The sequence below is a fragment of the Elgaria multicarinata genome, chromosome 9 (assembly GCF_023053635.1).
Source record: "Elgaria multicarinata webbii isolate HBS135686 ecotype San Diego chromosome 9, rElgMul1.1.pri, whole genome shotgun sequence".
NCBI lineage: Eukaryota > Metazoa > Chordata > Lepidosauria > Squamata > Anguidae > Elgaria > Elgaria multicarinata.
In genome coordinates, this window is record NC_086179.1 from 90,503,934 (window position 1) to 90,523,575 (window position 19,642).

General features: G+C 43.4%; 2 protein-coding genes across 2 annotated transcripts in view; one reads left to right on the forward strand and one right to left on the reverse strand.

Annotated features, from left to right (window-relative positions):
* The window catches only part of LOC134403819 (uncharacterized), a 537,248-nt gene that overhangs the window by 385,635 nt on the left and 131,971 nt on the right, over window positions 1-19,642 (reverse strand). The gene's annotated exons all lie outside the window — the stretch shown is intronic.
* Window positions 1-19,642, forward strand: part of SEMA3E (semaphorin 3E) — a 248,335-nt gene that overhangs the window by 182,677 nt on the left and 46,016 nt on the right. Inside the window, exon 5 of the mRNA XM_063134310.1 lies at window positions 10,505-10,598. Coding sequence (XP_062990380.1) covers window positions 10,505-10,598 — 94 coding nt within the window. The remainder of the gene's footprint in view (window positions 1-10,504; window positions 10,599-19,642) is intronic.

Below are 19,642 nucleotides of genomic sequence, written 5' to 3' on the forward strand. Positions count from 1 at the left end.
ATAACACATCTGCATGTGCTTTATATATTTATTTAAGTATTGCAAAAAGTGCAAATTGGTGGCTGTCACTACATTTTACGGTAGTGAATTCCATAATGTAACCATGCACTTTGTGAAGAAGTCCTTCCTTTTATTTGTCCTGAATCTCCTACCATTCAGCTTCATGGGATGACCCCATTGGGTTCTAGCATTTTGACCCTGGATTCTAGTATCCTGTACTCATGGCCTATTTGCTCCCCTTCTACATTGGGACAATCAGAAACATTTTCATGTTTGTCTCCTTTAGATGATGTAACCTGAACCAGATGCTTCCCAGCTCCTGTCAGCTTTTCCCCAGGATTTAGTTAAAAAGCTGCTCTGCCACCTTTTTATGTTTAGTGCCAGCAGTCTGGTTCCACTTTAGTTTAAGTGCAGCCCATCCCTCTTGTACAGGCCTAGCTTGTCCCAAAATGTTCCCCAGTGCCTAACAAATCTGAACTCCTCCTCTCTGAACCATTGTCTCATCCATGCATTGAGACTTCTCAGCTATGCCTGTCTAGCTGACCCTGCGTGTGGAACTGGTAGCATTTCAGAGAAAACCACCTTGGTGGTCCTGGATTTCAACTTCATGCCTAGCAACCTAAATTTGCCTTCCAAGACCTCATGACTACATTTCCCCACATTGTTGGTACCAACATGGACCACGACAACGGACTCCACCCCAGCACTGTCTACTATGCTATCTACATGGCGCGTGATATCTGCCACCTTCGCACCAGGCAGGCAATTCACCATGCGATCTATACGCCCATCACAAACCCAGCTGTCTATGTGCCTAATGATAGAATCCCCCACTACCTCAAGCTCCCGGAGACACATCCTTGATGCAAGAGGATATTTACACACCTTCTGAGGAATTGGTCCCTACTAAGGGTCTTGAGGAAGGACACCCTCCTTCCTCAAGACCCACATTCTCCATGACTGCAGAGGAGCTGTGGCCAATGGAATGGGACATCACTGTTAGGTGCCTGAAGGTCTTGTCTATCAACCTCTCTTAGATTCTCCAGGTCAGCAACCTTGGCCTCAAGGGAACAAACTTGTTCCCTGAGAGCCAGGAGATCATCACACCAAGCTCATACCCATGACTTCTGTCCAGCAGGCAGATAGTCATACATGTGGCACTCAATGTGTTATGGAAAAATAACTGATTTCCCACTACTCCCTTCACCCATCTCTTCTCTCCCATCCTTCTTCCAAGATCCCTCATTTCCCTTTCCCAAAATGCCATCCTTGGGTGATTTCTAAGTGATTTAAATGAGTAGAATAGACCCTCTACTCCCAGGTAGGAGAGAAAAGTCCCATTTACCTATTTGGGTAAGGTTGCTTACTCAGGGATAAAGGACCAGCCCTAGCCGCTGGTTAAATCGCCAGACGCTTGCTTGAGCAGCAGGCATACACACACACACACACACACACACACACACACACACACCCCTCTTATTTCCTTTCCCCACAGCTCAGCGGGAAACCTGGGAGAGAAATAAGAGGTGGGAAGTTCGCCCATCGAAAGGAATGTCAGGCGCCATCTTGAGGGCTGGGGGCTTCTTCTTCACCTTCCTTTCCACACGCTCCAGCGGGAATTTGGGAAGGAAAGGTGAAGCGGGAAGGTTTCTGCCACTATTATTATTATTATTATTATTATTATTTATTTATATAGCACCATCAATGTACATGGTGCTGTACAGATTACACAGTAAATAGCAAGACCCTGCCGCATAGGCTTACAATCTAATAAAGTTGTAGTAAACAATAAGGAGGGAAAGAGAATGCAAACAGGCACAGGGAAGTGAAAACAGGCACTGGGTAGGGTGAAGCTAAACAGTATAGAGTCAGAACAAACTCAATATTTAAAAGCTATAGGGAACAGAAAGGTTTTTAGCTGAGTTTTGAAAGCTGTGATTGAGTTTGTAGTTCTCAAGTGTTCTGGAAGAGCGTTCCAGGCGTAAGGGGCAGCAGAAGAAAAAGGACGAAACCGAGTAAGGGAAGTAGAGGTCCTTGGGCAGGCGAGAAGCATGGCATCAGAGGAGTGGAGAGCACGAGCGGGGCAATAGTGTGAGATGAGAGAGGAGAGATAGGCAGGAGCTAGGCCGTGAAAAGCTTTGAAGGTCAACAGGAGAAGTTTGTATTGGATTCTGGAGTGAATTGGAAGCCAATGAAGAGATTTCAAAAGTGGAGTGACATGGTCAGAGCGGCGGGCCAAGAAGATGATCTTAGCGGCAGAGTGGTGGACAGAGACCAGCGGACTGATGTGCGAAGGGGGGGGGGGAACCAGGGAGGGAGTGGTGGACAGGGATTAGTTAAAGACAATGGAATATGTGACAGGAAGGTCCCAGGATTCATTACTAAGGGAATCATGTGATAATGGAGTTTGCAAGGTCAACAGGGTCTCTCCCCATCTGTCCATGTTAAGAAAACAGGGAGGAGGATCAGCTGTGACGATTTGAGCTAGCAACCAATTATTTGTGTACAATGTTTCCCCCCTGGATAAAATGAAACGTAAACTTCTGTTCCGGGCCTTTTCCTTTACATGGGCAGGGGAAAGGGACCTTTGTACAAAGAGATTTTTGGTACCTGAGGTGGAAAATAAACTTTCCTTTTGAAACTGCACCCGGATGCCTTTTTATTTGATTTAATTGGGTTGTAATCCACAATTTTTCTAACAAATGCAATACACTGGGAAGCCCCCACACCCCTGCTGGCTTTTTAACCTTCATACCTGGGTTTTTTATTATTATAGGGTGACCATATTTTGGAAACCAAAAAGGAGGACAACATGGTCGGCCCCCAAGGGGGCGTGTCCAGCACCAAGAGGGCGTGCCCACCCGAACATAGCCTTGGTCACATGTCTGATTTTACAGCACACATTTAAGACAAATCTGTTCTACATAGCATCTTAATGTTAAAATCACTGAAATAAAGAACAAGTGAGAGATTCAATGTATCTGAAATTAACTTCACTCACTCCTACTTTTGTAGGTTTTGCTGTACTTTGAAGCTTTTGCTGTGCTTTGTGTGATACAGTCTCCCCTTCCCTCAAATATCTTTTCTGACTGTATCTTCACTCATTGCAAGCTGGTGTTGCTGTTAACAGGGTTTGCTACTGGCCGGCCGGAGGGATGGCTTTTTTTAATTTCAATTTTTTAAAAAAGCTTGTGTATAATTGTCACAAGTTTCTCTACTCTAACATTAGGGTGGGTATTGTGGCAGTTTACCTAAAGACTGGAGATCCCCTTAATGCCAAGGGCTGAAACTGCTCAATATGCAAAACCCCAAAGAGGAGGTTTGACAACCTGATATGGCTCCAGGAGTTTTAAAACACAATAATTTTAAAACTTTGAAGTTTTAAAAAAATCCTAAAAAAAAAATGGATGAACAGATCTGATTCAAACCTGGCATGGCTAAATCTCTCCTTTAGAGCTATCATGGTACCAACTTCCAGCCCTTTATCTTTTTAAAATGTCATTTTTAAAAAATAATTTTAACCTCAAACTTAAAAAAAAATCCTAAAACTCAGTGGATGGACAGATCTGTTTCAAACTTGGCATAGCTAAAGTCCTTGTTAAGAGCAATCATGGTGCCAAGTTTCATCTCTTTATCTTTAAAAATAATATATTTTTTAAAAAAATTAAATCCTCAAATTTTAAAAAATTCCTATAAATCAATGGATGAACAGACCTGTTTCAAATTTGGTATGGCTAAAGCTCTACTTAAAAGCTATCATGGTGCCAACTTTCAGCTCTTTATCTTTAAAAATGACGGTTTAAAAAATAATTTAAAAACCTAAATTTTAAAAAATTCCTAAAAAATCAATGGATGAACAGATCTGTTTCAAATTTGGTGTGGCTAAAGCTCTACCTAAATCACATCATGGTGTGAAGTTTCATTTCTTTATCTTTAAAAATGACGATTTTAAAAATAATAATTTTAAAACCTCAATTTTTAAAAAAAATCCTAAAAAATCAAGGGATGAACGGATCTGTTTCAAATTTGGTATGACTAAAGCCCTTCCTAGGAGCTACCGTCATGCCAAGTTTCATGTCTTTATCTTAAAAAATGATGGAGTTATAAGCATTTTTGTTAATTCCCATTAGAGCTGCTCTTTGGAAAAATCCGGATTTCCCCTCCCCCTCCTGGATTTGTCATCAAAAACCTGGGTAAATCCGGGCAAATCTGGTCAGATGGTCACCCTAATTATTAGCATTTCAGTTATAGGGTTTGTTTACTAGGAGTTTGTTCCTGGGAGAAGGTAGGGGTTTTATTTAGAACGTAGTTTGTTTTAATTTAAAGTTACTTACTGTGAGTAGGGAAGGGAAGAGTTTACTGCCCTGGCTTCCTCGCTCTTCTGCTAAATTTGTCCATTATGTAATCTAGTTCCGGCAGCTTCTACCTGAATGCCAGGGACATAATCCATGTGGAAATTCTTCAAACTGTGCCCCATGCCAGTGAATGGGAGCTATCTTCTCTTATGTGCCTCACATTCATTTCAGTAGGGATCGTGCAATGGTCACCTCACTTTATGCGGAGAAGCAGTATGGTGTAGTGGTTAGAGTGTTGGACTAGGACTGGGGAGGCATAGGTTCTAGGCACCAGTAGGCCATGAAGCTCACTGGGCAACTTCAGGCCTATCACTGATTTCCAGCTTAACCTACCTCACAGGGTTGCTATGAGGATAAAATGGAGAGAAGGAGGTTCATGTATGCCACCTTGGGCTCCTTGGATAAAAGGCAGGATATAAATGTAACAAATTAATTAATTAATACAATATTCAAGCCTCTTTAAGTGGCTCACCCACTAAGATTATGTCATTTCCCGGACTCTGCAGGCCACAGTTAGTTACTTTGGATATTTTTTAGAAATGTGGGATATATATGCCATACACCATTTGACAGGAGGCTCTGGTCTACCAGTGAGCATAACTGTTCGATATACTTGTTTCCATGTATGTGTTCCTCATTCACACAGTATTTGCTTTAAAATTTTATGTACGTTAATGCAATGTAACGTGTGAAGTAAGAAGAGCTGTTGTGCATGGTCTCATTACTGTTTGCAGTCTTTGGCATTTACTTTGCTCTGGTGTTATTTATCCCTGCCCTGTTGCTAAGTGACAGAATAGCCACAGCTTTGAGACACAAACAGAGCCTTTAAAAATAATGGCAATTTTAATACCCATTGAATACATCTTAGGTTTCTTAAGTCATAGGTGTCATTAATCAAACTTGGCTGATTTTTTAAAAAACCTTCCAAGCTATATTGAGAGGGAATAATCTCCAAGAGTCTCCTCTGTGTGTAGCTGCAGGACTTCAAACCTAACCATTGGAAAGAGATTGAGACATGACTAATGGCTCTAAAGCTCTACGTAATATCCTGTAACGTGTCAGTTTTTCTCCTGAAATGTCTCACTGTTCTCACAAATGGCAAAGAATGGCTAAAACTGTAGCACCAGCCCTTGAAGTCGATATTAATGGGGAACAGTTTTCCCTTGACATGGCCATCACATGGGACTTGATCATCACAAATCACTTGATCTGTAGTAAAGAACTCCAGCGCTGAGTGCTTCATAGCAGCCGGCACCGTTGGCCATCTTATCAGTTGGAAAAAGTTGGGGTGGAAAAGCTCTACGGAGCGTTGGGGGGAGTAAATGTTGAAATTTCGCAGACCATTTCCCCAATGAACACGTGCATCTGCAAACATTTATGCAGAATATGCTTTGCTTTGTGTCAACTTGGGTAAAATCCGCTGAAAAAACACCTCTCTGGGTTCCATTGGGTTTTGAATTGTGATCCACCTTAACTTCGAAGGGTGCCTTGAAAAATGTAAACCATATTGTTCAATCAGAAATTGCAGCTGTGCAAATATAGATAACAAAAGACAGTACAAAAGCTGCCTAATTGTCTTGCTACGCTTCAGTCAATGCACCACGCTTCTCACATGGAGAGAGATTTTTTTTAATTGTATAAATGGAGAGGTTTTGCTATGAGTAAAACCTAATGTCAGTAGAAATTGTTCCATACTGGGGAACAGTGTAATCAACCCCAGTTTTTGGTTTTGAGTAGAAATGTGGTGAAATGTTAAGACATTTGCTTTTTTCAGTATGATAGTCAAGGGCAAATCATGACTTTATGCGTGCATGCATTTATTTAGCTTCTGTGTTGCGTCTCTATAAAACCCTCAGAATGAGGTACGTTAAAATAACTAAAACATGTCGGTTAAAAACAAAACAACATTTAAAACCAGCAGCAACTTTGAAAAAGAACAAGGTAAAATGCCAGGCTACATTAAGGCTTTACTCAGGTATTCAGCAAAACCATTAAAAAAAAACTAGCCTTCCTGTATCAAATTGCTTTAAAGAACAGTCTTATGGCTCCTGGACAGCATCTGAGGGGAGGGGGCATAGGGTTATTCATTTTTCTGGCTGCCAGGTTAGAGCCTGGCTCTGATTTCATAGCCAGGAAAATGCACTGCCTGCCTCTTCCCCCACCACAGCCAGCACAGAGAGTCACCAGCTACCTCTCCATGCTTGGTAAATGGAGCGCTGAGATGGGGGGAAAGGAGGCATTTCCGGGGGACAGGAAAGGGAGGAGACTGGGCCATCAGGCATGTGATGTTTCCTATGTCTGCCTCAGCATCCTTCCCTCCCCAAGCACCACTGCTAGACGGGTGAAATTGCCTCCATGCTCCGCAAAGCCTGCCTCCGTGCTCCAGCCGCCCTGCATTGGCTACTCGGGAGCCTGTCATCATAGGATCGGGCCTGAACCTGGTGGCCAAAAAGAGTACAAAGATGAAGTATAAAAATCACTGCTTCTCCAGTTTTGAGTTCCATAGAGAGGGCACTGCGACAGGAAAAGCTCTGGGTTGAACCCAACGCTGTGCTCGCAATGGGACTTCCTCTCTCTATCCTCCCTCTGCGCCACCCAAAAATCTGCTCTCGAGGGTTTCCTATCCCTGTGGGGGAGATTTTGAGGGCATGTGAGGGGGGATTGCTTCTGCCATGGAATGACACCACTGGATTCAGACCTCTGTTCTGCACCCTCCTATTTCTTTTTACTTCTTTTCTTCATGAAGGAGAGTACCTGGAACAAGGCCTCTGCTGCTGATTTGAGGGGGAGAATTTAGCAGACGATTCACTTCCTTGGTATTGAAATATATTGTACAGGTGATTGTCTAAGCGACTGGGACTGGATTGTGGAGTTGTTCATTGCTGTTGTTTTAGTCCTGCTTTAAGAACCAAGCTGCGTACCCTGCCTTCATTTCTGTAACACAGGCCTTTGCTAGACCAGGCTATATCCTGGGCTGATACCTGGGATTGTCACTGTGCGTCCGGATGACGCACAGGGGATCCCGAGCTCACGGAGGGATCAACCCTCCCTGGCCCTGGGATATAGCCTACCCCTTCTAGCCCGATTTTTCCTACAGTCTCAGGCTGAGTCCGAGACCGTGAGTGTGTAGCCCGTTCCACGGATTTTCCTAGCTCCGTGCAATTGCTCGTGCATAGCTAGGAGAAGCCACACACAGGGCGCAGCGCTCCGCAGGAGTGCTGCGCCTATCGGGGGCAAGGTGGGGGGAGCGGGGAAATGAATTTAATTTTTTTTAAAAAAAAAACTTACCTGAGCACACGAGCGTTCGTGCGCAACACCCCTTTAACTATTAAAAAATGGCGGACGCGATGGGTCTTTCTTTTGGCATGCCGCGTCTGACGTGTAGACTAGGGCAACAGCCCGCGATAGTTGTATTGCAGGCTCTCCCCTCCTCCGTCGCAGATTTTAAGGTAGGTATAGCAAAGGCCATACTGAATTTGGCTTCAGTTCTGCAGCAGAAACTTCTGGCATGGGTGTTGCTGCTCTTCTGAAGTGTAAATTGCCATTGACAGGACTTTGGATTTTGGATATATAGTTGGTTTTTGCTTCTCTAACATAAAACCATTCCTTACAGCATTTTGACTTGCATGAATTTCAGGATGAACTATGAGTTTGAACATGGCCCAATAGCTTAGAGAGGCTCAGCAGAAAATCTGAGGTGATATTAGAACCAGGTTGTCCTCTACAGAATTTCTAGGAATTCTCTCTCTTTCCCCGTTTCCCTCCTCCCCGTCTCTGTCTATGGGCATGTCTACACCAGGGGAGGGGAGGCGGAGGATCTTGCGATATGCTGATCGCGAGATCCTCCTCCTCAGTCCACATGTGGTGTGCGACGTCCCGGGAGGAAGGAGGATGTCGTGGCCGCCATTTTAAAAAAAGAGAAGGACCTGGAGCACACCTGCGCTCCAGCGCAAAAGTGAGTGGGTTGGGTTTTTTTTAAAAAAAAAATAAAGCACTGACCCCACTTGAAGAGCTCCATGCTCTGTGCCTGGTTCCAGGCTCCTCACATGTACTTGCAAGGACCTGGGACGAAACCGGGATGGCCGCCCACACATCCCTCGGTCTTGGGATGATCCCATGACCACGGGAAAAAACGGGCTAAAAGCCATCCCGGTAATCCCAGGGAAATGGAGGGATCATCCCTCCCTGCTCCGGGATCCCCTGTGCATCATGTGGATGCACAGGGATGATCCCGAGGTGATCCCCAGGATAAGGCATGGTGTAGACGTGCCCTCTCTCTCTCTTTCTCTGTGTTATCTGTACAGCACCATGTACATTGATGGTGCTATATAAATAAATAATAATAATAATAATAATCTCTCTCTCTCTCTCTCTCTCTCTCTCTCACACACACACACACACACACACACACCCCTTACATAACCTCCAGGCGTCTGTCACCCCAATCACAAGTAGGAACTTCTACAGAAAAAGAATGTTTATCAAATAATTCATTAAGCATTCCATTGATTGTTTTCTCTAAACTTTATTTTAAATACAAATATACAAAAGTATAAGGTTCCCAATTACACCCTATATAATTCATTTTTCATTTCCAACAACTTGTTTTAGTTTAATTTACCTTTACATTCTCCCAGTGTCTGTGAAAACTATTGGTTTAAAATTTCATAGGGTTGTAAAGGATAAAAGAACATTAGGTATTACAATTTGGTTTCCAGTACTTGCTGTCCAAATTGATCAAAGTCATTATGTTTAATAGGGCACCAGCTGAACAACTAATAGTTTATTGTTCAAGAACTATAGTTTACATAAACCATGTTTCCACCCTGGACCCGATGGCACTAGACAACTACCACCAAGTCACAAACACCCCCTTTTTAGGGAAGGTATTGGAGAGGGTCGTGGTGGAACAACTGCAGGTATTCTTGGTGGACACAAATTATCTAGACCCATTTCAATCTGGGTTTCGACCTGGTTACGGGACTGAATCAGCCTTGGTCACCCTGATGGATGACCTTTATTGAGAGAGGGACAGGGGAATACAACCCTGTTAATCCTGCCTGATCTCTCATCAGCTTTTGATACCATCAACCATGGTATCCTCCTGGATCGACTCCGTGGGATGGGCATCAGAGGCACTGTGGTACAGTGGTTCCGGACCTATCTACAGGGTCGTTTGCAGAGAGTAGCATTGGGTGACCACTCCTCAGCCCCTTGGCAATTGAGCTATGGGGTGCTGCAGGGCACCGTCTTGTCCCCAATGTTATTTTACATCTATATGAAGCCGTAGGGAGAGGTCATTAGGGGATTTGGAGCTAAATGCTATCAATATGCTGATGACACACAACTCTATCTCCCTGTGACAACTGAATCAGGTGAGGCTGTGCAGGTCCTGGACCAGTGCCTAGACTCAGTAATGGGCTGGATGAGGGCCAATAAACTGAAACTGAATCCTGGCAAGACGGAAGCTCTGTGGGTGAGTGGTTCCCGAGTCCGGGAGATAGGCTCATTGCCTGTTCTGGATGGGGTTGCATTCCCTCTGAAAGATCTGGTTCATAGTTTGGGGATACTCTTAGATCCATCTCTGTGGCTGGAGGTTCAAGTGCCCATGGCGGCTTGGAGTGCCTTTTACCAGCTTCAGCTGGTTCGCCAACTATGGCCTCTCCTGGACAGGGGTAGCTTGGCCACGGTGGTACAGGCACTGGTAACCTCAAGATTGGATTGCTGTGATGTGCTCTGTGTGGGGCTGCCCTTGAAGCTGCTCAAGAAGCTGGAGCTAGTGCAGAACGCTGCAGCTCGGCTGTTCTCTGGAGCTGCCCCTTTCCAGCATGTAACTCCTCTGCTGAGGGAACTGCACTGGCTACCTATTCGCTACCAGGCCAGGTTTAAGGTGATGGATCATCAACCGTGTAACCATGGGTGCTTCTAGACAGAGGGATCCTAGTGCTAACAATCAGAAGACATCGTGCTGCTATTGAGGCAGGGCAATTGTACAGTAAAAGCCCCATCTGAAAGCACCCCATGGGAACCCTCCCAGCAGGAGTTAGTTGTTCCTAATCCACAACAGTGGCACAAAATCTGGTTCCGTTTAAGTTCTATAAGCCACCCATGCTTATAATGCTCTTTGTGTACTTCTTCTCTTTTTAAAGGATCACCTGTTTCATCTAGAAGCGCACAGACTTGAGAGGGGACGTGGCAGGTGCCCATTTGACCCCAGCTCCTCCTTCATCTCCACTTTATTTGGTAATGACCACATTTAACCCAAAAGCCCTTTCTGAATTTTTTCCTTCAACTCTCTAAAGTGTTGCCACCATTCACTTATAAACGTTGATGTGCCAGTTCTACTTTTGTATGCATTTATTTTGCAATGAAATGTCATTGTTTCACCGAGTTGACTGTACCACAGATGCTCTTATGTGTGTGTGTTTTTATTTTGCCACTGTTGTTGATATACAGTGATGGCATAATATTGGGGAACTTCACCTTCATACCGGTTTTGTACATTGAGAACTGACTGGCCATATTACACTCCTGTGCTGAAGGTCAGGGGTACAGAACCTCAGGCCTGGAGACCAGATTTGGCCATCCGAGGTTCCCCAGTGGGGTACGCCCCCTTCCTATGGCCCCACCCCCATCCTCTGACTCCACTCTCCGACCACTAATTGGTGGTTTTCTGGCTCATGTGCAGTTTTTCCCTCGTTCTGAAATGCTGCAATGGATCCCCTAAGGCTCAGTTATAGGACAATAAGAGTTTTATGCTAAAATATGCTGGTTGGCTCTGCTCTTTTTGCCTTTGGTCCTGCCCACCACTGGGATGTGGCTCCCGAGAGCCTCTTCAAAATGTAATTTGGCCCTCAGACAGAAAGAGGTTCAACACTACTGATGTAGAGGTTCATTTTGAGTTGGAGGAGAGATCAACATCTCTCCTCCAACTCAAGGCCTTGTTTGCATACGTGGCCTACAGACATGCTCCCTTCCCCCATGCAATCTCAACCCTACAAAAATGGGGGAAACAGATTATTCATGGGAAATCTACACATGCTGTTGTGTATCTTGAACCTTGGACATGTTGTTGTTCTTCTTGTTGTTGTTGTTGTTGTTGTTGTTGTTGTTATTATTATTATTATTATTATTATTATATCCTACCTTTTCCCCAATACTGGGCTTCAAAGCGGCTTTACAAAATTAAAACATATACAATTAAAATGTATAAATAGAAATATACAAAAGTTAAAAAACATAATTAAATGTAGTTCCATATTAAAACATTTAAAATACAAATAACAATTTTAAAAAATTCCAATGGATTTTGACAGGGATCTAGACAATTTGCCAAAGGCCTGCCAGAACAAAAAGGGGGTTGCCTGCCTCCAGAAGCATACCAAGGAGGGAGCCAGGCCAGCTTCCCTGGGAAGGGAGTGCAAGAGGCCTGGAGCAGTCACCGAGAAGACCCTGTCCCATGTTTTATTTTTTATTTATTTATTTAAGGATTTTTATGCCGCCCTTCAGCCAAAAAAGGCTCTCACAGTGGCTTACAAAAGTATTTCTTGACAGTCTCTGCCCACAGGCTTACAATCTAAAAGACATGACACAAAAGGAAAGGGGATTGGGAGGAAGGAGGAGGAGGGGGGAAAGGAAAGGAAATTCAGGCACTACAATCTTAGTTGCAAAGTTCAGCAGTTACAGGTGACAGCAGGAGGGAGGGGGCTCTCAGCTGGAGCTGAACCCAGGCACGGTGGAGAGGTGCCTGGCTGCTGCTTCCTCCCTTATTGGTGGCCTCTGCAGAGACAGTTGGTAGCAGGAGGGAGGGGGCTCTCAGCTGGAGCTGGATGAAGGCAAGGTGGAGGGGTGCCTGGCTGCTGCTTCCTCCCTCACTGGTGGCCTCTGCAGAGACAGTTGGTTCCCACCATGCATGCCTTCCCTGAAGATCTCAAAGCACAGGCAGGCTTGTAAGGAAGAATATGGTCTTTCAAATAACCTGGACCCGAGCCATGTAAAGCTTTATAGGTCATAACCATCACTTTGAATCGTCCCTGGAAACAGACCGGAAGCCAGTGAAGCTGTTTTAACAGGGGCGTTGTGTGCTCCCTGTAACCAGCAGCAGCCAGCAATCTGGCTGCAGCTCTTTGAATCAGCTGAAGTTGGTTCAAATAGAGATTCTCCTCCATGCATTCATTTATACACCGGAAGAACCATGAATGTCTGCTAATGGGCTCATGTCCAGCGGTGGGACCCATTCATGCCTCCATTTGGCCTTCCCTCTCCCCAGTCAAGAATATAAATGGGCGACATAATTTGGAAATCTTAGTGTGAATCAGGGAGATGTAGACAGAGAGAGGTGCAGCTGTAGTCACAATAATCAGAGCCAGGAGCATACACGAACTCCTGTAAATGCCTCTGCTTGTCCCATCCCACATTGCCATTACCTAGCAAAAACATGTTTGGGAAATATGTGTTGGCTGTGTTAACATGTGGTCCCAACCTTAATTTAACCAAGTGATATTAATAAGAGACTGTGCTGTTCTCTGAGGAATTCAAATTTGTCACGTACTTGTGTATTTGAATCTGAACATCATAGGCTCAAAAATTATATTTGAGATAGCCTGCTATAATTCTGTTGCTCCCTCTCATGTTCAGACTTCTTTTCTTTGGGCTTCTTGAAATGTGTGTGCTTTAAACAACGTGTTGGGTAAATATGTCGAAATAGCCATGACTCCATTAGGCATGTATGCGAAATTTGTTTCAGTTCATTTTTTATCAGGATTCCCACCCACCCAATTTACACCTTCCGAACCGTCAGAGTACATTTCTAAGTTTGCAGTGTATTTGTGGACCCAAAAAATAAAGTATTTGACAGCATGCGTGCATTTAAAAAAAGAAAGTAGGGCTGTGCACGGACCCCTTGAACCGCTTCGTGGCCCGAGCCGCAACTTTTGGATCGGGCTGATGCACTTCGGGTCGATCCGACCCTCTGAGATCTGGAGGGGCAGATCAAGATTTTGCCCCTCCTTCCCTACTTACTTGCCTCTGCCCCCTTACCATGGACTGCAGCAATGGTGGTAGAGCCAGGTAAGGCCCCTTCCCCCACCCCACTTACCTGCATTCAGAGCTCCAGATGGAGGCGAACCGCTTCGCCTCAATCCACAGCTCCCCCGACCCGATTCGGCGGATCAGGTCACTTCACTCTGGATTCGTGATCCAAATCGGAGCAGAGCACAGCCCTAGAAAAAAGTGTAAATTTAAAAATGAATTTACCTTAAAATGGGTACCTTTAAAAATGCACACATTTCAAAATGAGTACATTTCAAAAATGCGCGCAAATATGCTTTGATCAAGGGAGAAGAATGCATATATTTCAAAAATGTGCACAATTGATGCCTACATTTGGAGAAATACACATGGATTTTCATGTGGAAAGAAAAAACAACACTTGCAATCTGATGTGGAGTCATAATGACCTTCCAGATGGAACATAGACAACGTTGGTGAGCTCAGGTTTTGCTGATTTGTACATTCCTAGTGTCCGCACCATCGATCCTTCTCCAGAGCCAGCTCTTTCGCCAAACAGGTGATGGTTCATGATGTCACTATGTCAACCATCCAATGGAGTGTGATGGGGGACGAGTACCTAAAACCAGTTTTTCAATCCATAAAATGGTTGAACATTGCTGTCCAGGATGATGCACGCACCCCTAGGTGCTGGATGTGATGTTTCTTCCCAGGCAGTAGCTTTGGGATATGTGAACAAGATCCCCAAAGGTGATTTAGGCAAAGAATCCTCTTTCTATGTACTGCTAATCCCAAGTGGATTTAATAATAATAATAATAATAATAATAATAATAATAATAATAATAATAATAATAATTTATTACCCACTTCTCCCTTTGGATCGAGGCAGGGAACATTAGTACAATACAGTATAAATTAGATACATAAAATTAATTAAAAGAGCATATAAAATCAATACAGCATCAACATAACAATCAACAGATCTTAAAAATTCTTGGTTTAACATTCATCTGGGTAGGCCTGCTGGAAGAGATTAGTCTTTATGGCTGACTTAAACCCGGAGAGAGTGTTAAGTTAACAAATCTCCTCTGGCAGGCCATTCCACAGTTTGTGGGTGACAGAAGAAAAGGTCCTCTGGGTAACAGTTGTTAGCCTAGTTGTGGCTGACTGAAGGAAGTTCTCCCCAGAGGACCTGAGTGTGCAGGGTGGATTGCATGGGAGAAGCTGATCCCACAGGTAACCTGGACCCAAACCATGTAGGGCTTTAAAGGTAATAACCAACACTTTGTACTTCGCTCAGAAGCTAATTGGCAGCCAGTGGAGTGATTTTAATGTCGGACAGGAAGTCTGGTCAGGTTAAGATTGTCTTTGTAGACCACAGCTACTCTGCCTTGCCCCCCACTTTTCTTCACCTGCTCGCTAACACAGCACCCAGCTGGGAGGGCCTGGGCCCACGTCGGGCCACTGTCATCTCCCAGCCAGGTCTCTGTAAAGCATGCCAGGTTAAATGTATATGACGTTTCATATATCTGTACCCCCATGACACACCTTTCCCAGAAAATGACATGACAGTAATACCTTGAGGTTTTTTTAAAAATATTACATGCATCATTTATCCCTTTTTATTCTGTGTAACTTCAGCAGACAATAGCTTAAGGCAGGGCTACCCCAGCCTGGGGTCCTGCAGACGCTTTGGACTATAATTCCCATCGTCTCTGAGCGCCGTCCATGCAGTCTGGAAGTTGCAATCTGAAATGACTGGAAGGCGCCAGGTTGGGGAAGGCTGGATTAAGGCAAGACAGAAGCCAGCCCCCTTATACTTCATTCCTTCGTGGTTTTCAGTGCATTACTTGACAATATTGGACACAATCCAACCAAATTTAAGTTTTTCCATGCTGTAATGATTTCAATGGGGGAAATTTAAGGACTTGATTAGCACTTCGTATTTGTTTAATTGTTGGTTTTTGTTTAAAGTTTTCTCGTTAGTTAGCTTAAAAACCTTACTTTTGTATTTGTCATCTGACCTGGTGCTAAGGAAAGGCATTGAGGAACAATTCCATTTCTGAACGAATAAACTGTATTACAATCGGGAAGGAAAACAGACCTTTAACCATGGATAATGTGACATAAAAATGTTAAATGGGTAGATAAATTCCATATAGACTATTTTGACCCAAGTATCAAAAACAAATGAATTCTCATATCTGCTTTCAATAAAGCAAAGCCCTACTTGGTAATAGAGCCCGTTGGCAGGTTGACAGAGACCGCAGTAGTTCTTCAGAGGATGATAATTTCCTTCAGGCACATGGCTTTTGATATGTAGTACAGTAGTGCCCCTCTTATTGGCATCAGCTCCAGTCCAGATCGTTTCCACTGCTGTGGTTGGGGTATGACTCAGCCCCACCAATGGGTTGGAGAGCACAGGCCTTCTAGGCCTAAGTTCCTAGGCTCAAACCACTGTATATCCAAGTAAAGAATCTCAAATAGCAGGAGTAGGAAACGTGTGTCATATTGCTTGATTAATTGCTTGATTACTGTCTTTTTATAGCTGCCCCATAACAGAAGTTCTCCAGGCAACTCATATTTATTTATTTATTTATTTATTTATTACATTGATATACCGCCCCATAGCCGAAGCTCTCTGGGCAGTTTACGACAGTTAAAAATAGTGTTATACAGCTTTCTATTGTTTACCTGTATTGTAAGTTGCCAATCAAAGCTACTAACCAATGACACCGCCCGGAAAGACTCAGACTCAGCTGAGTAAAAGTTACATAGTCTAATGTTTGAAGAGATTCCCATGGGCCGAAGACAAAGGAGCTTTAAGAGCGCAAGCTCAGTTACATAAATGATCAAGTGAACCAAAAGAGTTCAAGTGCTAACTTAACCCATAAGCTGCCTTTGCACATGCGTGTTTACTATCTCAATAAATGTTTGATTGCACTAACAAACACATGTCAACGCTACTAACCACATGATAAATCACATGGACCAATGAATGTAAGCTGATGGTGTTGATAACATAAATGTATAAAAACAACCCCTCCATGTTTGAGGGGTGTGACATTGCTTCTGCGTGAGCAACAGAGTTCACCCCAACTGCAGTTCAGTAAAATAAGAAAAACCCAAGAAGCCTCCGTCTGTCTTTCTACCAAGTGTATGCATATCTGGACATTCCATTGCACTTGGTCAAAGCATATTTTGCAACAATATTCATCTACCTTTTCTTCTATTAAATTACCATTCTTTTTAGACATGACCCAGTCAAAATTATTATTATTTATTATTATTACATTTATATCCCACCGTTTTTCCTCCAAGGAATCCAAGGACATAATCCTTCTCCTCTCCATTTCTATCCTCACAACAACCACCCTGTGAGGTAGGTTGGGCTGAAAGGCTGTGACTGGCCCAAAGTCACACAGTTTGGGCCAGTGGTTTCCATGGCCGTGGGTTTCCGTGGGTTTCCATGGCCGAGTGGGGACTAGAACCCGGATCTCCTGACTCCCAGTCCAACACTCTAGCCACTACACTACACTGGCATTAGAGCTCCCATTCATTTCAACAAAAGAGTTGTGTGTGCTTAAACACATCCCACTGTAATCAGTGGGGACTTTGAAGGACTTAACTTTAGCTTGATTGTGCTTTCTGTTTTTGACAAGATGTATGTAGCCCAATACTAGGGTGACCATATGAAAAGGAGGACAGGGCTCCTATATCTTTAACAGTTGCATAGAAAAGGGAATGTCAGCAGGTGTCCTTTGTATGCATTGAGCACCTGGTGAAATTCCCTCTTCATCAAAACAGTTGAAGCTGCAGGAGCCTTGCCCTCTTTTGTATCTGGACACACTAGCTCCTGCATATTTAACTGTTGTGATGAAGAGGGGATTTCACCATGTGCTCGATGCATACACCTGCATAAATTCCCTTTTCTATTCATTGTTAAAGACACAGGATCCCTGTCCTCCTTTTCATATGGTCACCCTACCCAATACTTAAAGTACAACCTCCAGCATTCCAGAACATTGGCCACACTGGCTGGGGCTGATGAGAGTTGAAGGCCAAAACATCTGGAGAGCACCAGGCTGGGGAAGGCTGACCTAAAGCAAGCCTATTCTGCAGGAGGACTTCATACCCAGGAGAGTCTACGAGCTATATCTCACATATGACTGTAATCAATGGCAGCAGTCCCAGAGCACACCCATGCATGCAGGTCTCTTCCATAAGAACGGAAACTTAATGTGCAAAGTGAAAATGCCATTGCAAATGCTCAAATCCCCCTTATCACACAACTAAATCAGAAGATCCTGTATATTGTGAGTTCTATAGAGACCCTTTGGCTCTTGACCAATATGAAGTTCCTCAGGGAAATTAAGATTTCCACTCAACTGAGATTCAGAAACTTAGGTTAAGAATTCATTTCATAACTCATGCATACCTTTCATTATGCCAACAATGTCTATAGGTGGACAAAAATATTACAAAGCATGTATGTGTAAAAAAATTACCTATACATGTTATTGCATATAATATACTGAATATCTTTTCCCTAAAGTGCTAGATATCACCACATTTCCACCTGAAAGAAAAGGGTTAAATGGCAAACTCATTACATGCCCAGAAATTCTGTAGTTTGGATGTAGACTGTGTATGCTACAAAACCCACAATCTATTCTGAAAATAATAATGAATTCATAAGACAGTGATCCAAGTTTGCTACAAAGGTGAGCATTACAATCAGATGAGTTTCAACCAATGGGTTGACTAATTATGAAATTCAGCGGCATCACTACACATGGACTTGATGGTACCAGCAAAGAGCTCTGAGTTTCCCATAGCTGCTATGCTTTGGTAAACTATTGAGGATCATGATTTAGAATTATAGCACCATCAATTTCAAATACATCCCTTAAACTGAAATGAAATCCCCATTTCAATGTAAACAGCAAGTAAACATTGCCTTGAGAAAATATTATAATAATTATGATTATTATCATTTAAAAAAAAAATCAGTTATACCAGTTACAGTATATCTGTCAAGTGAGTGTTTTCTTTAGTTTTGCTTTGCTTAAAGTTAAAAAAGGATGAAGGAAAGCATATTTCTGTCAAAGGATATTAAATATATACACAGAATTGATTCAGAACAAAGAGTTAATTTTCTTTCCTTTGTATAATAACTTGCTTTCCATTATTTTGTGGTGTGTGGGTGCCATCTAGTGGCAAATACTTGGATAGTAATAAGTTACAAAATCCCTTTCTTAAAAGAGAGAGATCAACCAACAGTTCAAAATCTTGATTGCCTTTAGCTTAGTTAAAAAGATGGTTTATGTGTTAAATCCCTCTCTTGTAGAGATGTTGTGGGAGTCTGAGGGGGGGATCTGGCAGACTCCTCACCCACCCACTCATCTCCTCCACTCTATTTGCTGAGCCATTGCACGCTTACTGGACCCATCCGCCGAGCACTGTGTGCTTACCAGACCTATTTGCTGAGCACCACACAGTCCACAAGCTGCCCAAATCCCTCAGCAAGCTCCCATTTTGCATTCTGGAAATGTAATGTTATGTAAATGGTCCCTTTACACTTGTAATGTTGCATAAATATACGGTGACCATATGGAAAGGAGGACAGGGCTCCTGTATCTGGACCAGATACCAAAGAGGGAAGGGCTCCTGTAGCTTTAACTGTTGTGATGAAGAGGGAATTTCACCTGGTGCTGCATGCATACGAATAGCACCTGCTGAAATCCCCTTTTCTATACAACTATTAAAGATACAGGAGCCCTGTCCTCCTTTCCATATGGTCGCCCTAAAATAGACCCTTTACGGCTACTGTTTATGCAATGTTACATTTCTGGAAAACCTCGAGCCATTATTTATTAGGTAAAATGGAGGCTTGCTAAGGGAATGGGCGCACCCCCAGCACTCGCCAAGTGCTCACTGGGACATCCAGCAGCTCGGTGGGTGGGCATTGGCGGTTCGGTGAGCACAAACGAAGGTGAGTCCACCCATCCCTACTGTCTTGATTCCACTCGTATCACTTGGACACTGCCTAGTAAGTTTTAGTCCTGCTACTATGAAACTTCTTCATGTTTTAGGCATGGTTTATACAAGCATCAGACTTAATCAAGTCAGCACAGTTTTTCCTCATTTGTAACACTTCTGGCTAGAAGTCAGGGTCTGAGTGCTGTTCCAAGAAGAAGAAGAAGAAGAAGAAGAAGAAGAAGAAGAAGAAGAAGAAGAAGAAGAAGAAGAAGAAGAAGAAGAAGAAGAAGAAGAA